We start from the raw sequence: 20,252 nt of genomic DNA on the forward strand, positions 1-20,252 counted from the left end.
GGGTTCACCAGGTCTACTGCATGATGCTTTGAGCTTGATGTGTCCCTCACAGGCTCATATAGTAAAAATTCCATATGAGAACTCATGGAGTGGGTGCCTGTCTCCCAGTTGCCGCACTGGAACCCTTAGGGGATGGACCCTCCTGGTGGAAGGAGATCACTGGTCCATCACCATGTGGTTGAGCTTGTATGGTCCCCCTCCGGGGATCTGTCCCATCATGCCCCACTCCCCTGAAGCCATGAGCAAGAATAAGCCTTTGTTACCACTGGTTGTTTCTGTCAGGCATCAATCACAGCAATGATAAAAGGAACTCATTCTGCATCTTCTGTCAATTTATGAAAACCTAGCAACCCCTGCCCCCAGTACATTTCATCCTTACTGTCTTATATCCTTTCAATGTTATTTCATAAATACTAAGTCTATTGTATTAGTTCCGTAGCTCCTTGGAGCTTGCTTTAATATTTTAAATTTAGACTATGCCTCTCTGGTGTTGAAATTGAGTGATTTCTATTGATAAATCTTCCAGTTGACTCATTTTTGTTTTGTTTTATTTTGTTTGGACTGGCCCTGAACTTGTAGCAATCCTCCTGCCTCTGTTTCTTAAGTGCTGGGTTTATAGGCTTGGCTACCCAGCCAGTTTACTTGTCTTTACTCTGTTCCCTACACTCTGCTATTGAGCTCATCTGTGGAGTTTTCATTGCAGTTATTTTTATCCTGAAATTTCTATTCAGCTCCTCCTTGCACATTCTACTCTTCCTGAGAATTGTTTTCATTTTCCTCAAGTATGTTCCCATTTGAACCCTAAGACACTTTATGACAATTCTTCAAAAAATTTTCCAGACTGTTGGGAGACTTCTATATCTTTCCATTGTTTTTTGTTTATTGTCTCTTTAAATTTTTGATACTTTTTAAAATGTATGTGTATACATATAGACAAAACTCATGCATATAACATAAAAACAAATAGATCTTTTGTTCTATTTTTAAAGGCAATGGGCTAAGAACAAAGCTTAGTCTTGCCTAGCATTTGAGATCTGGGTTTGATCTTAGCACTACATAAATCAGGCATGGCGGTGCAGGCTTGTAATACTAGAACTTCAGAGGTGGAGGAAGGATAATAGAATTTCAATGTTATCCTTGACTACATGTGAATTCAAAGCCAGTCTGGAATACAAGAGACTCTCTTCCAAAGACAAGCAACAATGGGGCTACAGAGATGGCCCATATATTGTATGTATGCTTGGAGCCCAGGGAAGCCAATAGAACTGGAATTACAGCCATTTGTAATATGTCCAGTGTGGGTGCTGGAAACCAATCTTGGGTCCTCTGCAAGAGCAGCAAGTGTTCTTAACCATCTCAGCCCACATCTTTTACATTTTTATTTGCAGTCTTCCCATTTTATAACACCACAAGTGATTGCTGCTGGAAATGTGGGCACTTTGCCAGACTATGTTAGGGGACCCTGGGTCACATTCCAGGCTTCTGTTGTATCTCTTCTCATGTGACCCTGCTAGGGCAGAAGGAGTCCTTTGGAGAGATGTGTTGCATTGTTTGCATTGTTAGCTCCAGATGGAGGCAAACTCAAGGCACCCCATCTTCTGCTGACACTTGGAGGGCTCCCACTTCCAACTGCTACCACTGTGGGAGTACAGGGTTATCACCCCCTGATGGAGATGAGAGACCTGCTCTCTAGTGGTGTCTGTAGATGCCTCAGTTGGTGGTCTATTGCTGTGAAGAGACACCATGACCATGGCAACTCTTATAAAGGAAAGCATTTAACTGGGGCTTGCTTATGGTTTCGGAGGCTCAGTTTATTGTCATCATGGTGGGGAACATGGTGGTGTGCAGACAGATACAATAGCTGAGAGTTCTACATCCAGATCCACAGGCAGCAGGAAGAGAGAGACTCTGGGCCTGGCTTAGACTTTTGAAACCTCCGAACCCACCACCAGCAATCCACTTCACTTCCTCCAACAAGGCGATGCCTCACAACCCCTCCCAAGTAGTGCCACTCCTTGATGACTAAACATTCAAATGCATAAACCAACAGGAACCATTCCTATTCAAATCACTGCAGCAGGGAACCACGTGGAAGGGCTAAGTTGCCTTGGTGCATCCTGAGCAGGGTTGTATCTGTGTTGCCGAGAACAAGCATGTGCTTCAGGGTCTTCTGCAGGGCTTGGCTGGGAGTAGAGCCAATCACGACTGAAAAGTTTCCATTTTGCTAGGCTTCCCCCTTTCTAGGTCCTTTGACTAGACACAGTGGGCTTTGCTTGGGAGTGATCATGCTGTCTGCATGCCTGGTTCCTGACTGGACTTCACCCTTTTATTTTTGTGGCCAAGCAAGAGTCCAGGAAACTCATCCGTGGGTCATTCTTGGGCTTCCAAGTTTCATGGATGGTTGGTCTCTGCATCTCCAAGATCTGTCAGCTTTGTACTTATCTCAAGAATAACGTCTGTACTGGGGGTACTATTGCACACCTTTAATCTCAGCACTCTGTAAGCAAGGGCAGGAAGATCTTTGTGAGTCTAAGGTCAGCCTGACCTATATAGCAAGTTTTAGGACAGCTGTGACCTAAAGATAGTGAGACCCTGTCTAAAAAGCAAAACAAAACAAAACAAAAACCCACAAAAAAAGGTGTCTTGGAGCTGGAGAGGTGGCTCAGTGGCTATGAATGAGAACTTCTTTTTACTGGGCTCAAGTGATCCTCTTGCCTCATCCCTCCAGGTAGCTGGAACTACAGGAACATTACAAATGTGCTCAGAGGGTTTCCAGTTGTGCTTAGTAAAGAATGGGGAAAAACACGTCCAGCCCATCATCAGGAAGTACAGCTCAGTTCAGAACACTGAGATGCAGTCTGGGAAGGCAGGGATGAAAGCTGCTGGTAAGAGCTGCCCACTGCAGGGCAGCAGGAGCTGGGTCTGCTTTTCAGAGGTTGTTCTACCTATTCATGAGGAAAATTTCCTCCAATAAAGATTTTGTGAATGAATGCAGAATGAATGGACAGATGGATGAGCGCAAAACTGGGTGAATGAAGATCAGCTGACATCCATGGCCACGCTGGTTCTCACTTATGCATGTTCTTGGCTCTGAGCCAGACCTGGTGGTGCTGAGGACCCCTAAGTGTGGGAGCAGGGTGAAGTCTGTTGGGCCCGAGGTTACTTGGCTGAGGGAAACAGACATGTGGGAGTGCCTAATCCCAGGAACCTCCACAAGCATTGCATCACCTCTTTTCTCTTTTGTTTACTGGCATTGTGTAATTCTCTCCTCCTCCTCCTCCTCCTCCTCCTCCTCCTCCTCCTCCTCCTCCTCTTTCTCCTTCTCCTTCTGAAGCAGAGAGCTTTCTGGGTGACTTTGGTTTATGGAAGAGTCTTTCTCAAAGTAGAATCTATAGGGATCTGAGAAAAAAGAAAACCTCATCCTGAAATGACAGTCACATGCTGGGTTGGGTGTTGCATTCACTGGTCCTGACTAACCTTAGCACAGATGTTCATATTTTCCATTCCCTGACATTTTTATTTAAAGCATCTATTTCCTTCCCTCTCTTCCAGTGAAAAGGAAGTCTGGGAGTGAGGGGAGCGAAGGCTTCTGGAAGGTCTGAAAGGAGGGCTGTGCTGTGGTGTGGCTGGCTTTTGGAGTGAAACACACACTCGCAGCTGCTGGACTTTTGGGTTTATGAGGCCAGAGACTGGAACCCAGGGCCCCCCATACTCAGCAAGCACTCTGCCACTGAGTCACACCCAAGTTTGTTGTCTCCACACCTTGGGTCTCCTAGTGTTGGTGTCAAGCTCTATCAACCTCAGTTTCTACATTTTTGATTTAGGGGAGACCAATAGCAGAATGAGGGTTGAGAGAATGGGACCTTTCCCAGCCTGGTGGATTCATATGCCTTCCCATCACTGATGTCCAAAGCATGGGGAAGAGATAGCTGAATCAGGCTTTCCATGTGTTCCTTTCAGGGACCATGTATCCCCCAGTGCCCCTTTCCTGCATTCAGCTGTCACTGTGGGAGTGGACCAGACAGGCAAACAATTGCCATCTCCTGAACCCTTATAGCACTGTGACCCAGGAAGACTGGGGAAGTTCCAATGAGTGACTCAGAAGTTAGCTGTGACATCTCATTGTGTCCCCTTTCCAGGAAGTTATGAGATTAATGAGGTGTGTGTGTGTGTGTGTGTGTGTGTGTGTGTGTACAGCTTTATTTGTTTGATTTGACCCAGAGCCTCACATGTGCCAGGCATGTGTCATGTGCTCTAACCACTACCCATGACACAGTTAGATCTTGGCATTGACCCAAACTGTCATTCTGTTAACCAGCGAGCTTGCTGTCATTTAAATGGCACCGAGAGGCTGGGGAGATGGCTCAGCAGTTAAGAGCACTATCTGTTCTTCCAGGGGACCTGGGTCTTCATTCCATCATATCTGTTGCCCTCAGCCAAGTAAACTGGGACCTAACAGGCTGTCACCCTGCTCCCACACTTGGAGGGTCCTCAGCACCACCAGGTCTGGCTCGGAACCAAGAGCATGCAGAAGTGGAAACCAGTGTCCGTTCACCCAATTTTGCGTTCACCCATCTGTCCATTCATTCTGCCTTCACCCATTCACCCTTTACCCAGAGGATCTAGCCAACCATATGGGGGCTCCCAGCCATCTGTAGGTCCAGGGAATCTGAGATCCTCTTACGACCTTCCCAGGCCAGGCACACACATGGTACATATACTTGCAGGCAGTCACATACATAAAATGCAAATTTAAAATTTTGAGCAGATAAATAAATTAATGGCCCTAAGAACGTTGGAATCCATCCTGTTTCCCACACTGATAGAAGATTTTAACAGATGCATGGATCCAGAGCCCCATACAGCTTCTGCCTCCTGAGGGCTGGGATTTCAGGTGCATAATCCTGCACCTGGCCCTGCAGCCTCTTTATTAAGCACTGACATGTTAATATATTTCTCTGACTTTGGTTTTGATTTTAGGTAGGGTGTTACTACACAACCCAAGCTGCTCTTGAACTTGTAGTCCTCCTACTTCAGAGGAATTAAAAAGAAACTCTCCAACTTGATTGAGTTATAATTTATATAATGTAAAATTCACTCATTCATAAAGTGAGGCATACAATTCAAATACTAGGAGAGATGGCTCAGTGGTTAAGAGTGCTGGCTGTTCCTGCTGAGGACCCAGGTTCAGTTCCCAGCCCCCACGTGGTAGCTCAGAACCATCCTTAAATCTACTTCCAGGGGATCTGATGTGCCCTTCTGACCATCCCAGGCACCAGGCACATACACACTACACTTATATACGTGCAGGCAAAGCACTCATGCACATAAAATTAAAATTAATCTAGAAATAAATTTAATTAGTAAATTTGCAGTTACTCATTAACAGTCAGTTGCAGCACATTCCATCATTCCCCAAAGATCCCTCTTGTTCCTCAACCATTTGGAATGTCTCTCTGTCTGTCTGTCTTTCTGTCTGTCATCTGTTTTTCCTCCCTCTGATTTGCTAGTTCTGGATATTCACTGCCTGTGTGTTTCACTGTGTCAGTTTTGCTGCTGCTGTTTGTTTGTTTGTTTGTTTGCTTTTTGAGACAAGGTCTCTAGAACTCACCATATAGATCAGGCTGTCCTTAAACTCACAGACAGATCCATCTGCTTTTGCCATCCTTGGGTTGGGATTGAAGGCGTGTGACACCGTGCTGGGTCTATCTGCTTTTTCCCTCTCATTGATTGACATATTTTAGTGGTAGACCGTGTTGTTAGGATGCAGTTACCAGCTGGTGGTCTTGGCTTTCTCTGGGCCTTTGTGTGGTAACACTGTAAGCACTTGCATGTTTGTTTCCTTTGGACATGGTCTTGGTTCTCTGGAAATGTGTATAACATTTAGGCATGTGATTTCAGCTCTGAAGGCGACCATATTTAGCCATCTGAGGAATCTGAGCTCCTCTTCATGCTTTCCCTGCAGCCCTCGAGGCTAAGCTGTCTGCGTGCAGCACTTGCTGTTGTTCTAATTATGAATCAGCGCAGCAGACATAAAGCGGCGTGTCACTGTGGTCTTGCTTTGCATTTCCCTGGCGACTCACATTATTGCAAATATTTTCATGTGGTTGTAAGGGCACTTCCTATCTTTTTGGTGAAATGTCTGTTCAGATTCTTTTCTGGTTTTTAAATGAGATAATTTCTCGTCTTCTCCTGGTTGTGTGGGAAGAGTCCTCTTTGTAATAACCTGTCCCTTCCTGATGCTGTTATGTCTGAGAAAGGCTTGCTTTGCCAGGCATTTCATTCATGTAAGTGTGGTAGAGTGTGTTTACCCAAAGTGGTCAGTTCCACACCTTGTCTACACACTCCTACAAGCCCACAGTCACAGTTGCAGTGCATTGTGGGTAGAACCAGATATATCACTTACAGACCAAATATAAAGTATCCTCTCCCATTCTGCAGCCTTATACTTTCTTTTGAAACACAAAATTACCCATGATTCTTTGAGACAGGAGATCTCCTTATATTTCCAGGGCTGACCTCGCACTCACTATGTAGCTAGGGCTGTCCTTAAACTCATGGTGATCCTCCTACTTCAGCCTTACAAGTGCTACATTATACCCCACACTGTGCTGGGCTCTTTGTTGGACTCTAAATCCAGTGTACCAATTTCTCCTTTCAAGCTTGAGCCTTTAGTGCCATAGCTAAAAAATGCTATGTTTCCCTTTAAGATTTACTTATTTTAGGCCCCGCAGTGGTGGCACATGCCTTTGATCCCAGTACTTGGGAGGCAGAAGCAGGAAGATCTCTGTGAGTTCGAGGCCAGCCTGGTCTACAGATCGAGTTCCAGGCAGGCTCCAAAGCTACAGAGAAACCCTGTCTCAAAAAACAAACAAAAGAAGATTTATTTATTTTAATTTTGTATGTATGGCTGTTTGGCCTTCATGTATGGCTGTGCACTATGTATGTATCTTTGCCATCAGAGGGTACTGGACCCCTGGAACTGGAGTTACAGATGGTTTTGAGCTGCCATGTAGGTGTTGTCAACTGAACCAAAGTCCTCTTTGAGAGCAGTAAACACTCTTAGCCACTGAGCCATTTCTTCAAGCCCCAGACACCAGCATGTAGACCTGCACCCTTAGAATATCCCTGAGGGCTTCTGCCCAAGCTCAAGGTCACCTGCCAACTGCTTCTTCTGCTGAGGTTGAGTTCTGCAGCAGAGCTCAAGTGATATCCCACTGCTGGTATCTGCTCTTGGCATGCAGAAGGGGGCTCTGCCAAGCTTGGGGCTTCCTGGAAATGATGCCCTCCCAGGTGTGACAAGGCTCTGCTATCTGGCACACCCTAGCCCGTGGTGCTTTTTTACTGGGAATGAAAGCCAAGAAATTAATGTTTTGACTTATTCAACTTGACGTGTCATCTATGCAAATGAAGAAGGCAGACTAGGATGAGGAGCTCTGCAGAGTGTGCCAAAATGAAATCCTGAATTCTCATTTCTTATAGAGAAAATAGACCTGTAAAAATACTGCTTTGTTATTTTAATGAAATTTATTTTATTGTGTTTCTGAAAACAAACGTGGTTGATGAGTTTTTAATTTTCCTATTATTAAGACAAATCTCATCCTTGACACCTTGGAAACTATTAAAGATAATGTTTTCCACAGCCCGGAGAAAGCTGTGCATGCACAGAGATCCACCCTCTCCCAGAGTCTTTTGGTTAGTAGAATTGGCACCAGCCTGTAGAGACAATATCTTAAAGATGCAATTTTGCCCTAAGGTTTTCCTGTATTGACACGAGTGTTCTTAGACTGGGAATCAGTGACTATGTGATGTCTCTTCTGTAGTGACCCCACTCTCTGTTACTGTAACAAAATGCCCAAGGCAGTGATGCAGCTCAGAATTCATGTGACCAAAAGGCCCAGGATCGGTAGTCCCCGTGTGGTGGCCACTGGTGGGAGTGAGTCTGGAGTACATGTGGAAGGCAAAGTCACACCTGTGAAAACAGGAAGCCAGAGAAAACCAGGGTCAGCTCCAAGTGTCAGTACCAACCTGTTCTTTCAAAGTTTGAAGGTCCCTGGATCCCCATGATGAGCAGTTTCCCCCACCCCCAAGGGGGGGTGGAGACCCCACTAGGCTCCTCCCATGGCCATTAGGAACCCTTCTAGGATGCTCTGCATCCGTATCCAGACCACACAGCCACAGGTCAGTCTTTCCTGGGACTAACACAGTGGAGGTCAACTCTGAGCCTTATTTGTTTTTAGTTTGGACTCTTTTTTTTCAGATCATGTAACAGCCAAAGATAACTTTTAATTCCTGTCCTGTCTCTACATTGAAGGTGTTGAGATTCCCACATTCGGCCTATATCTTTGTTCATGTTGATGATTACCACGAAACGTATTTCTAACTCTGAGACTTCCAGGAAAGCCCAGACAAGTTGTCTAAAAAGCATGGAACTGTATTCATCAGTAAGATAAATCATATTTAATGTTCAAGTTGGTGCTGGTACAAGCCTAACAGTTGGGAGACAGAGGCAGGTAGATCTCTCAGTTTGAGGTCAACCTGGTCTAAATAGTAAGGCCCTGTCTCAAACAAACAAACAAATAAATGCCAAAGCAATGACAAGAAGAGAAGGTAGTCCCCTTAGCTAGACTGGGACAACTTGACTGTTGGAAAATATGGAGGTTGCAATCATTGAGCTCCTCCTGTATGCCAAGCACAGTACTGGGTACCTTAAGTACTATACCTGAAACCACCATCAGCCGGTTTTAGTTAGATCCTTGGTAAAGGTGGGTAGTTTTAAATTTAGAGCAGATGGAAGCTACTGCTTGTCATGTGCTTCCCATGAGTGGGTGCTTGGATCTCTCAGGGTAACTCTTTGCTCTGCTAGATAAGATCTGAATTAGGAAAGACCCACTTTGGGGTTGGGGATGAGGCTCAGCTGGCAGTGTTTAGGAAGCCCTGGGTTCTGTCCCCAGGACTGCATACAGCTGGGCATGGCGGCACTTAGGCGATGGAGACAAGATGATCGGAAGTTCAGAGTCATCCCTCAGTTATATAGGAAGTTCCAGTTGGAGGCTAGCCTGGGTAACATGAGCCCCGTCTCAAGAAACAAAACAAGGACTGGAGATGCGGCCCAGTGGCAAAGAGGGCAAACTGCTCTTGCAGAGGAATCAGCAGCCACGTCTGGTGCTCCACAACTACCCATAATGCTAGCTCCATGAGATCCAGTGCACTCTTCTAGCCTCTGAGAGTGCCCCCCACACACACACTCTTCTAGCCTCTGAGAGTGCCACACACACACACACACACCTTTAAACCCACGACACAAGCAAATCCCCCTTATTGTAAGATGCATGCTGTGTCCAAGGCTAAACATATATTCCATAACTCTGTCACATTTTCTTCTGTCCCCTATGGAAGATTTGATATCGGACATGTGGTTTTCACACTGGGAGATAACCTGCTGCTGGTGTTCCACACACAGAAGCTGAGGGCATTTGTACAAACCAGGCACAGAGAAGCCCCCACCACAGAGTAACTCCTCCCCCAAGTGCCAGTGGTACTTAGGCGAGAGACCCAAATTGAGTAGACCTAGATGACAATCTCGGCAAATACTCTAGCTGTGTGGCTTTGAGTGAGTTGCTTGACCACTCTGAACTTGGGCTGCTCAGGTTAATATAACTGATATGTGGGAGATACCCGTGGTCCAGAATGTGGAAGGAACATTGACCCTGGGCTTGCTTCCTTGTACTTGAACTTGATTGGACTGTGGTGTTTGTAATCACTAAAGAGCCTGTGCCTGCTGGTGGCTTTGGTCTCTATCCACCACTGTAACTCAGAAGAATGTCACCCTGTCCGCTGAACCCACTGGGGAAGAAGGGCCTACTGCTGCTTTTACTGGCTCCTTGTTGCCTCAGCCTGCACAGCCTATGACCAGCTGACTGGATCTGTGCCTCCCCCACCCCCTAGCAGCAGACGAAAGGATGGAGAGAGGGAGTGGGGAGAAGAGGGGGAGGGAGCACATTTTTTTCTGCTTTTGATATAAGAAGGCCTTGCCAGAGCTCTAGGCTGCTCAGTCTCCTGGGGACTGGAGAAGGGGGTGTAGAAGGGTGAAGGGCTTCATGCCCCTTCACCTTCCTCCTGTTGTCCCCTGTGGGGACAAGCCATGAGGCCCCCTGGGCCCTGGACCCCTGTGTCTGAGATCCCACTTTCTCTTCAGTCCCCTGTGTTCTGTGAGGTCAGATGTGTGTCCCTATCTCTGTGAGTCCTCTGCCCTCCCAGTCTCTTGTGAGATGGAAGGCTGGATAGGGTCATGTCTCCCGCCTTCTCTGTAGTCTTTGTGGGCCTGGAGGCGGGATGCGGTCTGTGTTGGCATGTCTCACCCTCTTGCCACAGTGTCTGGTCCTCTTTTAGAAACTGCTTGTAGATCTGCTCTCCAAACTGCTGACCCAAAAGGAGGGAGAAGCACACTGATCCTGTCTACGAGCTGGATATATAGCACACATACTTCCCAGCCATGGTGACTCTGTGACCCTGCAGCTGCCCAGAGGCTCAGAATGGTCCCCAGATGCAGGGATTTTCTACATCCATTGTCACCAGATTCCTGATTATTTAGGGCTGTGGGGCTTGCTGCTAGGGCACTTGCCTGGGGAGGGTGAAGCTCTACATTTGAGCCCCATTTTTTATTTTGTTTTCTTTCATTTTACTAGGACTAACAATAAAGTAGCTGGCCCTAAGTGGGACATGGAGTAGGGGAAATCTTTCTTGTGGGCCCTCTGCAGCCCTGTCTGTGTGACCATAGGCCCCAGGCCTAGAACCAATGGGTCCCTGAGGCATCTCTTTTTCCTGAGAAGTCTCCGACATCTGCCAAGCCTGTCCCTAAGGCTCCTCCTCCTTTCTTGGAATTGCCCCAGCCTTTCGAAGGCCAACACTGTTTTCTGTCTTCCATGTGTGGCCAGTTTTTTCTAGGTTTCCAGCTGGCTCCCAGAGGTCCCCAAGGCCTTCCCACTTCCATGGAAATGCAGGCATTCCTCAGGCCTTGTTGTGGAGCTGAGCACAGGGCTTTCTCTGCAAATGCAGACACAAATGCAAATGCTCAGGACAGCTCCCCACAACAGCTTCCCACAACAGTTCCCCACAACAGCTCACCACAACAGCTCTCCACAACAGCTCTCCACAACAGTTCACCACAACAGCTCTCCACAACAGCTCTCCACAACAGCTCTCCACAACAGCTCTCCCAACAAACAGCTCTGCCCAACAGCTCTCCACAACAGCTCCCCACAACAGCTCTCCCCAACAGCTCTCCCCAACAGTTCCCCACAACAGCTCTCCCAACAAACAGCTCCCCCCAACAGCTCTCCACAACAGCTCCCCACAACAGCTCTCCACAACAGCTTCCCCAACAGCTCTTCCCAACAGCTTCCCCCAACAGCTCACCACAACAGCTTTCCCTAATAACTCCCCTCAACAGGCTCCCTCTAACAGGCCTCCCCCACCAACTCTGCCCCACCAGCTCCATCACAACAGCTCTCCCCCAACAGGCTCCCTCCAACAGCTCCCCACAACAGCTCCACCCCAACAGGCTCCCTCCAACAGCTCCCCACTTCCAAGATTTCAGGGTCTCTTCAGCAGCCAAATAACAACTGAACCCTAAATTGGAGTCTCTGAGGTTTTCTTAGCATTTCCTTGACCACCTTCAAACTACTGAAATACTCCAAACACCTGCCCTCACTTCCTTCTGGAAAGAGGGTAGAGGGGAAAGGGTGGTTTTCATAGTTTGGCATCTGTCACAGAGAGAGGATGCTGTGTGAGCTCCACTGCCTCTTTCTGGCCACAGTTTTGTCTCAGGACCAGCAACCAGAAAAAAGGACATAGACGACAAGACTAAGCTCAGGTTAATCAGGACATGTTTGAAATAAGACTTGCACAAGGTACTGTTCTGACTAAGCTCTGGCATGCAAACTCCACGAGATCATATGGTTTTGTCCAGTTTATTCACTGCTACCTCTGATATCCAGAATGATGCCAGGAATCCAGCAACTACTCACTGATGGGATGTAAGGACAGAAGGAATGCATTAGTGAACACGTTGGGTGTCCCCAGCAGCTTCCAATCCCACTCTGACCAACATGATGCTCTTAGGTGATCCTCTGACTTTGATCATGTGTCTTTTCCCACAGGGTAGAAACCATCGCTGAAGGCTGCCCTTGCGCCAATGAGCCTTCCCAACATCTCCTCAGCTTTCGAAGACAAGATGTGTGAGGGGAACAGGACCGCCATGGCCAGCCCTCAGCTGCTGCCCCTAGTGGTGGTTCTAAGTAGCATCTCCCTGGTCACAGTGGGTCTAAACCTGCTGGTACTGTATGCTGTGCACAGTGAGCGCAAGCTGCACACTGTGGGCAACCTGTACATCGTCAGCCTGTCAGTAGCAGACCTGATCGTAGGTGCAGTCGTCATGCCCATGAACATTCTTTATCTCATCATGACCAAGTGGTCCCTGGGCCGCCCCCCTTTGCCTCTTTTGGCTCTCCATGGATTATGTGGCCAGCACAGCATCCATCTTCAGCGTCTTTATCCTGTGTATTGATCGATACCGATCCGTCCAGCACCCCCCTCCGGTACCTGAGGTATCGAACCAAGACCCGTGCATCGGCCACCATCCTGGGGGCCTGGTTTCTCTCCTTCCTGTGGATCATACCCATTCTTGGCTGGCATCACTTCATGTCCCCGGCCTCAGAGCTTCGGGAAGACAAGTGTGAGACAGACTTCTACAATGTCACTTGGTTCAAGATCATGACCGCCATCATCAACTTCTACCTCCCCACTTTGCTCATGTTGTGGTTCTATGTGAAGATCTACAAGGCGGTGCGGCAACACTGTCAGCACCGCCAGCTCACCAATGGCTCCCTCCCTTCCTTCTCAGAAATAAAGCTGAAGTCAGAGGATGTCAAGGAGGGTACCAAGAAACCCGGGAAAGAGTCTCCCTGGGGTGTTCTGAAAAGGCCATCAAGAGACACTAGTGGAGGACTGGATCAGAAGTCAACATCCAAAGACCCCAAGAGCACAAACTCTCCAGCTGTCTTCAGCCAAGAGGAAGATAGGGAAACAGTCTCACGTCACTGTTTCCATCTTGACATCACACAGACACAGACTGTGACTAAGGGAGGTGGCAGGGGCTCAGAGGCCAATGACCAGGTCCTGAGTCAGCCCAAAATGGATGAGCAGAGCCTGAATACTTGCCGGCGGATCAGTGAAACATCAGAGGACCAGACCTTGGTGGATCGACAGTCCTTCTCCCGTACCACAGACTCTGACACCAGCATAGAACCAGGGGTGGGCAAAGACAAAATGAGAAGCGGGTCTAACAGTGGCCTAGATTACATCAAGATCACCTGGAAGAGGCTCCGCTCACATTCCAGACAGTATGTGTCTGGGCTGCACTTGAACCGAGAGCGGAAGGCAGCCAAGCAGCTGGGTTTTATCATGGCAGCCTTCATCCTCTGCTGGATTCCCTATTTTATTTTCTTCATGGTCATTGCCTTCTGCAAAAGCTGCTGCAGTGAACCTGTGCACATGTTCACTATCTGGCTGGGCTACATCAACTCCACGCTGAACCCCCTTATCTACCCTCTGTGCAATGAGAACTTCAAGAAGACATTCAAGAAAATTCTGCACATTCACTCCTAACGGCATAGCAAGAGGATGCTACATAGTGGATGGACAGCGTCTGATGTCCAAGAGGGAACAAGAGGAAGAAAGCATGGGCTTCACTAGCCCCCTGGGTGTTGGGGAATGGAATCTAAGCTCTTGGCCTGAGCAGTATGGAGGCATTCCCAGGGACTGTCAGAAGAAGAGCAGGTGTCAGTGGTTGACAGAAAGACAGTGCTTTGGGTAGAAAGCAGAGTATTTGGAAGAAGAGACCTGGCAGAGTACACCTGAACCTCAGGGACTGCAGGAGTCTCAGGTGCTCATTGGAAGTCTGGCACTCTGATGTGAGTTCCTTAGTAACTGAAGTGGGAATGTGTGGCTAGGGCTCTTCTGGAGGGTTAGACTGGACTCTGAGATTCCCCCATGCAAGAGCTGTGTGGCTGCAGGGACATAGACACAGATGCTGTCCCCTTCCAGGGATCACCTGAGAGGCATGGCAGCTACTCCACTAAACCACCAACTTCCCAGAACACAGCCCTTCTGAACCCTTCCTAGCTTTCTCCAGAGCCACCCTGGAAGCTGCCTTACCTGTGTCTCAGAGTTGCTAGGAAATTAGACAGCTTGCAAGCCCATCATTCTCAACTCCTAATTCCTTTTGGCTCTTAAAACAGCAACATCATCAGCAACAGCACATGGTGGCAAAAACTGCCCTCAAAAGTCAAGAGGAGGAGGAAGTGGTCTTTGAATGGCTACATCTTAAAAGCCAAGCAAAAGGAAGGCGAGAGAGTCTTGTTTCTTGGAAGCTCCACCAGGGGGCTCTCACTCAGGCCCAGATGCGACAGAAAGCATGAGCAGGTCCTGTCTGTGGAGTGACAAAAGGAGAAACAGGCACGGGAGATGAGGTTCCTGAGATCGTTTGACACTCGTGTGAGAACCTTAGGATGAGAACACTGTGTGGTTCCCAGCTCCTTGCCACCAGTTTTCTCAAAAAAGGGGAAAAATGCATCCTGTCAAGTACTCATGGTGTTCCCCAAGAGAGGTGACAGTTTCCGAAGTAGCTGACATGAAGCACATTTATACCCACAGAGGGTGACCCTCAGAGGAACAGTGTGGTTCCTATCTGTGAAACTGTGATTTCTAGTCACACATGCTAAGTGAATCTTTTGCAGACATGGGAACATCCAGTTTTATTTATACCACAGTCTGGTTGTGACTTACATTTCAAAATCTTAAATGTTAAAATGTTAAACCTCAATGTATGTTGCAAGTAGGAACCCCTGTAAAAGCTGGTCTTTTGTGTCTATGTTCCTGTTTGCATGATCTGTCCAAATGAGACCCTTTTACTTACCTTAAACAGGACATTTGGAAGGGTAATGTCACGTGACTGCTTTGTGCCTACTTTTCTGGTCTCATGGGCTGGGGGAACAGGTAGAAATGAAAGCCTGACAGGGAATTTCTGTCTGGCTTCTGCTCAGATTTACAAATGATTTATGTTTTCTAGAATGTTTCCCTCTCACTCTGCCTTGTATCCTGGGACTCTCTTCATACTCAGGCTCAGGGGATCTTGGGGACTTTACGGCTGGGTTTAGAGGCTGCTGCTGGTCTATTCCCAGAAGCTCAGAGAAGCCTGTGAGTAAGCTCTTCCTCAAGGTGCCTCGGGATGGAAGGGCACTTAGAAGGACTACTCTACAGTGGTTAAATGCCATCATACCTGGGATAAACAGTACAGAGAGCAGGTGCAAAGAAATTGCTATGCAAAGAGCTCTGACTTGGGGTCTGACAAGAACAAGAAGGGATCAATAAGTACAAGTTGTCACCTAAAGAGCATTAGGTGCCTTGTGATGGGGCTCAGGGTTTCCAATACATATGTGATGTCTCCTACACAGGAAGCTTGTACATGAACCTTGAAAACATAAACAGTGGGGCTAGAATGATGTCTCGGTGGTTAAGAGCACTGGCTAATCATACAGAAGACCCAGGTTTAGTTCCCACCTCCTACATGGTGACTCACAAGCATCTCTAACTCTAGTTCCAGGGGATCCAATCCCTTCTAGTCTCCTCAGGCACAAAGCATACATGAGGTACACATGTATACATGAAGACAAACACACGCACCCGCACACACACACACACACACACACACACACACACACACACACTAAATCTAAAAGGTAAAGTTGGGACTGGAGAGGTAGCTTAGTAGTTAAGAACCTGACTGAAGATGATCCAGGTTTGGCTTTCACACCCACATGACCGCTCACACCAGTTCCTGGGAATCGGGTGCCATCTTCTGGTATCTGTGGGCACCAGATGCACACAATGAGCACATATAAATATGCAGAAAAAACATTCATATACATATAAAAATGAATCCTAATTTTAAAGACCAGATGTGTTAGCAAGCATCTATAATCCCAGTGTTGGGGAGACAGAAACTGGGGGTCCTTGGCATTTAGTGGCCAGCTCATTTAGCTGAATCAGCAAGAACCAGGTTCAGCATGTGACCCTGTCTCAAAAAACCAAGGTAGAGACAGATAAAGGAAGACATTGACATTGACTTCTAGGCAACACACACACACACACACACACACACACACACACACACACACACACACACACCGCTGCTGTTGCTGCTGCCGCCGCCGCCACCACCTCCACCTCCACCTCTACCACAAGCATATGCCAACAGCCAGGCTTTGTGCTTTACCACCACTATCTAAGAGCATACTGGGCTCTCCTTGTTTTCATCACCAGGCAAGCAGAAGCACAGAGATGTTGAGAAGCATGGGGTCCACTGTGTAGCTCTGGGATGCACTTCCTCTCTGTTCTGTCAGCTGCTTCTGCTCCAGTCTAGATGATTGGATTCATCTTGGATTTACAAAAACTCTGGGTTATAATGCAGAGGTGACTCAATCTTGGCTCATTTGGGAAGAATCAGGGGTGGGTGGTGGGTGGCTTGCACAGAGTCAAGGGGAAGACCAGACTTTTGCCGTGTGTGTGTGTGTGTGTGTGTGTGTGTGTGTGTGTGTGTGTGTGTGTATCCTGCATGGAGAGGAGTCAGTTACAGATAAGAGCCTGCAGACCCTCCAGTTCCTTCAGGATTTTCCCCATGGGCTGATTAACTTCAAGAGCCGGGTGGTGGTGGCACACGCCTTTAATCCCAGCACTCGGGAGGCAGAAGCAGGCGGATCTCTGTGAGTTCGAGGCTGGGCTGGACCAACAGCCTCCAAAACAATACAGAGAAACCCTGTCTCATAAAACCAAAAAAAAAAAAAAAGATCTTTGGATGAGCAACTTGCTAAACTTACCAAACACCAATTTCTTCATTACTATGTGCAAAGGTTATGAATTAGTTTGGGTTTTGCTACTATGACAAAATAGGGAAGGTTCCTTTTTAAGAAGCAGAGGTTTATGTTGGCTTATAGTTCTGGAAGGATGAAACATCATGGTACAGGCTCTGTTGAGGACTCTTCTAGGCTACATTACATCATGAAGTCTGTGTCTGGTCTTTCCTTAGTCTTATATAAACCTTCAGGATTTGGCCATTAAGCTCCATCAATGACCTTATCTGCTATCTTTTTTTTTTTTTTTTTTTTTTTTGGTTTTTCGAGACAGGGTTTCTCTGTATTGTCTTGGAAGCTGTCCTGGAACTCACTCTGTAGACCAGGCTGGCCTCGAACTCACAGAGATCCGCCTGCCTCTGCCTCCCGAGTGCTGGGATTAAAGGCGTGCACCACCAACGCCCGGCCTTATCTGCTATCTTAATCACTTCCCAAAATCATGCACCTTCAACCACAGTGTGATTCATTTTTTTACCCTCTTAACTCCTGTAACATAAAACTTTGGGAGTTAAACTCCTGCGTAAGTTCATGGAAAGACCATATTTGAACAATAGCAATTTATAATAATTCATGTGAGGTAAAGATTCCCTTTTTATTTAAAAATGGGGCTGGGGAGATGGCTCAGGGGTTGGAGAAATGGATCAGAGGTTAAAAGCACTTGATGCTCTTGCAGAGGACCTGGGTTCAATTCCCAGCAACCACATGGTAACTCATAGCTACCTAAAATAGGATCTGATGTCCTCTTCTGGCATGCAGGTATATATGCAAAGTTCTCATACATAAAATATAAATAAAAGATTCCATTTTATAAGACTTTATATAGCCCTGGCTAGCCTGAAACACACAATGTAGTCCAGGTTGGCCTCAAACACACAGATCCACCTGCCTCTGCCTCTCCAGTGCTGGGATTAAAATATGCACCACCATCCCTAGATACTAATGTTCTTAATAATGACTTCCTAGAATTGTGATGTTATCATAACTGATACTTTTAAAATTTATCTTATGTGATGGGTGCATGCCTGCATGTATTTCTGTGCACCTGTGTATTTCAAGGACCAGTGCACCTTGCTTGAGCAGTGCTGCTTATTGAAGGAGACAAAAGGCTAACAGGACTGAGAAAGGAGAGGTGGGGGCCAAGAGACTGGGGTTCAGTGGGGAAAATAAAGAAACAAGAATAAGAGAAGGCTGGATCTGTCCCCAGATTCTTATTTCCCTTGAGGTAGGGGCAGGAGGTCATAACTTCAAGTCTGAGGCCCACCAGGGCCACACAGGAGACTGCATAGAGCCATAAGGAGACAGAGGAGAGACTAAAGGGAAAAGATGGGGACATTATGAAGCAGAAAAGGGAGAGAGAGGAATGCTGGAGATAATAAAGGACAACACTGGGGACAGCTGAGGAACAAAACTGAAGAGGGGCGGCAAAAGGAGAAACTGAAGCACGAGATGGGGACATAAGAGGAGAGGCAGGACAGCTGGGGAGAGAAAGGGAAACATTAGTGCACTCACACAAGAAAACCCCACGCTGGAGCTGGAGAGATGGCTTTGCAGTTAAGAACTTGCATGCACTACTCTGGCAGAAGACCTGAGTTGACTTCCTAAGCACACATCAGACAGTTCACGACTGCCTGTAACTCCAGCTCCAGGGAGCTCTGAAGATGGTAGCTTCCACAGACACCATCACTCACATGCACAAACTCACAGACAAACTTACAAAATTAAAAACAATAAAAATAAAACCTTAGAGTGTTGGGGAAGTCCTGTTATTTGCCTGTTATTTGTCAATAAAGTACTGTTGAGCCTATAGGAATCTAGATAGGTGGGGCTAGGAGTCCAGGAGGATTCTGGGAAGGAGAAACACAAGAGAGTCAACATGTAACGCCATGGGGGTAGGAAGCCTGGAACTATTTTCCGGTAAGATACATACTTAGATAACAATTATGGGGTAATTACTTAAGTCAGAGCTAGCTAGTAAGAAACAAGCAAGGCCAACAGCTTCATAATTAATATAGCCTCCTGTGTGTTTATTTGGGACTGATGGGGCTCTGGAATCAGGCTGGCGGGAAGGCATTCTCTCAAGGAAATAGCTTCTCTTAACATTAGAGAAAAAAAAGAAACTCCACACACAGGAGAACGGATCTATCTGCTAGTGTATCTAGAAGCCAAACAGAATACAGGCCATCCTTGACGTCTGAGAAACAAAGTGCCTTAATGCTCCTCTGGTGAGGCCTTAAATCAGCTACTGCGGCATCCCTCAAACCTGTGTCTGTGTATATGCTGCCTACGTGCAATACTCAGGGCTACGAAAGCTCAGTGCATTGCTCTGCCACTAAGCAGCAGTTAAACTGCAAGCTGAGGTCTGAAGGGACACAACCAGCAGGCACCTGGGATCCTCAAGGGGGTCTGGTAAGGCTTCCATGTCCTTGCCTATGGAAGTGCTGAGCCAAGTTCAGGAAGATTTTGAGGAACTACTCTCTAAAATAGTGTCATTGAGCCCTGGCAGCTCCTCCTCCTACCTTGTAGGTCAATCCATTCAAATGGTCAGTGTCGAGCTCAAGAAGGTCCGATGTCTACAATGTCTACTGAGCCTCTGGAGATGGAGATGGGGGGACTGGAGGTGGGGCTGGAAAGGAATCTACCCTGTGTAGCAGCAATGCCTGGAGCCAGTGCTTATCCTTATACTTCTTATCAGTGAGGAACACAGCAAACAAGGCATCTTAGAAAAGGAAGGGCTTATTTAGGCTTATATTCAAGAAGGATAAGTCTGTCTTGGCAGGGAGGCAAGGCAGCAAACCACAGGTATGACAGCAGACGAGGACACTGGAGTCCACATCTAAAACCACAAATAGAAGAGTAAACTGGAGAGGGGGGCACTTCAGCTCTCAAAGTCCACCCCAGGGTCGCACTTCCTCCAGAAAGGCCGCACATCCTAGACCTCACAAGCAGTGCCACCAAATGGACGAACTTTAAAATACCTAGCTATTCTAACTAAAATGGCTACATGCCCCAAAAATATATTTATTATAACAGCTAACAGTCAAGAAGGGAAACAAACATTTTACTTTATTTTAATTAATTAATTTGGACCTTTAAATTTTTCTTTTTTTGAAATATTTATTTTATATGTATATGCATGCGACTGTGCATGAATGTGTGCCACATGTATACAATGCCTCTTCAGAACAGAAGATGGCAGCAGATCCACAAGACCTGAAGTTATATACACACATACATACATACATATACATATATACATGCATACATACATATATACATACATAC

General features: G+C 46.9%; 1 protein-coding gene across 1 annotated transcript in view; it reads left to right on the forward strand.

Moving 5' to 3' along the window:
* Hrh1 (histamine receptor H1) overlaps nucleotides 1-15,003 on the forward strand; it is a 91,084-nt gene extending 76,081 nt beyond the window's left edge. Inside the window, 3 exon segments of the mRNA XM_021224824.2 lie at nucleotides 12,162-12,487; nucleotides 12,489-12,590; nucleotides 12,592-15,003. Coding sequence (XP_021080483.1) covers nucleotides 12,197-12,487; nucleotides 12,489-12,590; nucleotides 12,592-13,668 — 1,470 coding nt within the window. The 5' untranslated portion in view covers nucleotides 12,162-12,196 and the 3' untranslated portion in view covers nucleotides 13,669-15,003.
* Nucleotides 15,004-20,252: the final 5,249 nt, after the last annotated feature.

The sequence above is a fragment of the Mesocricetus auratus genome, unplaced genomic scaffold, assembly GCF_017639785.1.
Source record: "Mesocricetus auratus isolate SY011 unplaced genomic scaffold, BCM_Maur_2.0 Super-Scaffold_100676, whole genome shotgun sequence".
NCBI lineage: Eukaryota > Metazoa > Chordata > Mammalia > Rodentia > Cricetidae > Mesocricetus > Mesocricetus auratus.